This window comes from Camellia sinensis, chromosome 7 (genome assembly GCF_055761805.1).
Source record: "Camellia sinensis isolate YWXY chromosome 7, ASM5576180v1, whole genome shotgun sequence".
NCBI classification, from domain to species: domain Eukaryota; kingdom Viridiplantae; phylum Streptophyta; class Magnoliopsida; order Ericales; family Theaceae; genus Camellia; species Camellia sinensis.
Genome location: NC_138967.1, coordinates 125,752,384 through 125,756,297, shown reverse-complemented (window position 1 = coordinate 125,756,297; position 3,914 = coordinate 125,752,384). Strand labels below are relative to the sequence as shown.

Below are 3,914 nucleotides of genomic sequence, written 5' to 3'. Positions count from 1 at the left end.
TCCATCCATCAAATGGCAACCAATGAATAAAAAACCTATCACTGGCATCCATCCATCAAATGGCATTCATTCAATGAATAAAAAACCTATCAGTGGAATTTATTCAAAACACACAATTGGAATCCATCTATGTAATGGCAACCAAAACCAACACAAGCTACATTTACATGGAAATGAGGAGTACCATCCATTAAAATAGAGCATCATGCACAAAAGCAACAGTCATAAATTTGTCATTCAAGTTTTCAAACGCACAATTGTTTGTGACAACCAAAATACTACCTTTACATAGTTAACAAGTTTAGGGCAACCATTCCAAAAAAACAAAAAATTATTACATGTACAAAAAGCCCTAATGAGAAAGTCATGTAGATGCTTCCTTCTTCTATCCAACCAAAAAAAAAAAATGTCAAGTGGGCGCTCCCTCTTTCTGTCCAATGGACGCTGATTTAATGCCACTAGCATTGTACACTAGCTTGCCTGTCCACATCATTTGACCTTCCTGTGGTGTGCTTGTTGAACTCATTGGAGATGGAGTTGATTGACTTCCTTGTACCACTCTCCTTTTAACCTGTAATAAGATTGAATTATCCACAATTAAACACAATCAAATATAAGACAGTTAAGTTACTATTTAAAATATAAAAAAAAAAGAAAAAAGGAAAGAACACTGACAGCCAGTTTCTTTTGTCTCATGTGTCTCTTGACATCAAGTGTTTCTGCAGTTAATTGGCTCTGAGGTTAGCTTGGTTCATTTTGGCTCCCCTGAGCTTGGCTTTCTTGCATGTAGTTGAATCTGCCCTTGACCTTGCAACTTCTCCTGTTGTGTCCCACCTTCCCACAATTATTACAAGTCATTTTAGTGCCCGGCCTTCCTAGCTTTGTGCATTGAATTGGTGCCTCAGTCTCCTTTCTTTTATTTTGTTTAGGCCTCTTAGCTCTCTTTTTCACATCAGGTGGCAACAACTTTGCATACTCAGTTCTTGGCCATATTTCTCTACCATTAATAGGAGTCAACATATTGTCATAGATCTTCAGATAAGTCTCCACCTTGTAATACTGACGAACATATTTTTCTGGTTCTTGGCCCAAGAAATTTGTAGCAGCCACAACATGGGCACATGGAATGCCTGACAGATCCCACTTTCTCCAGCCACAAGTCCAAGCTTGCAAGTCCAGCTTGTATTGCTCACCATATGGCCCTACAACCTCAAATTGCTCACTGCCATTCCATTTAGGAATCCATCCACCTGCATGCACTTTCAGGACATATAGGACCATTGTGTCTTTGCATTACATCTCTTCTTTTTTGAACTATTTCCATCAACAACAACCTAATCTTCTCTAACATTGTAACCACAGATTTACTCCTAGCTTCCAAGATGCTTGAATTGAAGCACTCACATAGATTGTTTAGCAAAAGGTCACACTTTGGAAAAGTGTTAAAGTGGCTCCTACTCCAATGAATTGGTGGTCTTTCAACTAACCAATCATATGCCTTACAATCAACTTCTCCAATATCTGCCATCACTCTGGTAAATACAGGAACGGTTGTTGCCCTAGCAGCCTTCCACAACAGATCTTTTAGAACCAACCCCTTGTGTTCACCCTTAAAATTGTTGTACAAATGCCTCACACAATACTTCTGTGAAGCATTTGGGAACAACTCAGCCACTGCACCAATCAAACCCTTTTGTTTATCACTCATGAAGGTATAGCAATGAGAGTTTACAATATTCAGATCATGTCCTAGTAGCTCTAGAAACCACAACCATGTTTTTTTCTTCTCTTTCTCAACAATTGCATAGGCAAATGGAAATATGCAATTGTTCGCATCTATCCCAATAGCACTCAAGAGAATACCACCATGTGACCCTTTCAAATGGCATCCATCAACTCCTATGACTGGCCTGAAAGCATTCATAAAAGCTTTCTTCAATGGACCCCAACACAAGTACAACCTTTTGAACTTTGACTCTGTATTTGTAACACTCGCATCCTTTAAATCCTTTGGAGAGTGCATTTAATTCCCTTATTTTCATTTTGGGAGTCTTTGGAGTTATTGAATGTTGGTTTTGGAGGAGTGTAATCCGATTTAATCTTGTTGGGTTTGGTTGTTTGCGTTTGTTCTGGTCAAAAGTTCCTTAGAAACTTAGAAATTTTGCCTTGGGGTCGACACTATCCTTCCTAAGGGTCGACCCTTGCATGTTGTCATGTTTTTGGAAGTGCCGCTGGAAAATAGGGTCGACACCAGCCTTGGTGGTGTCGACACTTGCCTCTTGTTGCTGTCCACAAGGGTCGACACCAGTCTGGGAAGGGTCGACCCTTGTATATTGCAAAATCTGTGTTGTTGGTTGGTGGAAAATAGGGCCGACCGGTCAAAGGGTCGACACCTTGCCTGTTGCACATATTGCTTTTCTTCCTTGAGGGTCGACACCTTCGCCTGAAAGGGTCGACCCCTGTGTGTTTTTTTTTTCAGATTTTTGGGCTAGTTTGGGCCCTACTTTTGAGGCGTTTTGGGCCCATTGTTTTATTGACTTTAGGGCCACTTTTCTACCACTATAAATAGGCTCCAAACATGTTTGATTTCATTTTTTCTCTTCTTTCCACTCTCTCAAACCGTGAGCTCTCCTCTCTCTCTCTCTAAACTCGAGCTTTTGGCACTAAGATCTCTAGATCTACTCACCTAGAGTGATTGTTCCACCATGGTCCTTTGAGAAAAAGTGTAGATCTCATCAAAAGCTTCCTTTGGTCCGATTGGTTCGTGGCTTCGTCGCCATTGATTTTTGGGTCGTCATCTCTTGGCTTCAAGAGGTAGGGGTTTCTAGTTCTCTTTCAATATCTTCGTCTATGGATAGATTTGTGGTATTTTCTTTATCTACACACAAAAGTTTATATTTTTATGCATATTGTGATGAATTACGAGATTGGGGGTTGGGGTTTGAAGAGAGTTGGGATCATTTGTTGGGTTATTATCTTGGGTCATGAGTTTGGGTGTAAAAATAATAGAAGGGTTGGAATAAAATGTGTTTTGTGAAAAGGTTTAATTTCGCTTAAAAACCCTAAATTGATTCATGATGATAATTAATGATTTTGCCCAAATTGAAAGTAAAATCATGAAATTGAGGTATTGAATTATATATATACAATTTTAATTTGAACTTTGGAAGTGTTTGAAGATTATGTTAAAAATTAGCAAATGAACCCTTATTATGGACATTGTAGATCATATTATAAAGTGAAATGAAGATTGGGGAAAATGATTTATTAATGATATGGATGACATGAGCCTTGGGGTGAAATGATGATGTGAAAGTTTAAGAGTTCACCTTGAATTATGTTGAATTGTGTTGATTGTGTTGAATTGTGTTGAGTTACGTAGAATTGTGTTGATTATGTTGAAGTGAGTTGACTGTATTGAATTGTGTTGAATCATGGTGAGTGTGTTGAATTGTGTTGTGTTGGGTTGTGTTGAGTTTGAATTGTGTTGTGTTGGGTTGTGTTGAGTTTGGGTTGAGTTGTGTTGGGTGGTGTCGTGTTGGTACCCGCGTGGGGAGTTGAAAAATGGTTTTTTGGCGGGGAGTTGAAAAATGGTAGTTCGGTGCCCACGACCATCTGTATCATAGCCGGTAAAAGTGGGGGAATGTTTTTAAAAATTGAAAAATGGTTTTTCTCGGTGCCCACAACCGTCCATATAATAGCCGGTAAATGTGGGGGTGGTTTAAATTCAAGGTGCCCAATTGCCCTGTCTAAGCTTATCGCTGGACGAATATGGGAAAATGATATTGGATGTCCAATAGTCCTACCGTATTGTAGCCGGCGAAAGTGGAAAAATGTTTTTGGGTGTCCACATAGTTCTGCCGTATTGTAGCTGGTAAAAGTGGAAAAACAGATGGTTTTCGAAAATGTTTTGG

The 3,914-nt window shown here is 39.3% G+C and overlaps 1 protein-coding gene across 1 annotated transcript; it reads right to left on the bottom strand.

The window, feature by feature from the left end:
* Positions 1–409: 409 nt before the first annotated feature.
* On the bottom strand, positions 410–2,023 carry LOC114275053 (uncharacterized). The gene is made up of 3 exons (XM_082881078.1): positions 1,504–2,023; positions 952–1,250; positions 410–571 (listed from the first exon to the last, which is right to left on the bottom strand). The coding sequence occupies exons 1-3, from the start codon at positions 2,021–2,023 to the stop codon at positions 410–412; spliced, it is 981 nt and encodes a 326-aa protein (XP_082737204.1).
* Positions 2,024–3,914: the final 1,891 nt, after the last annotated feature.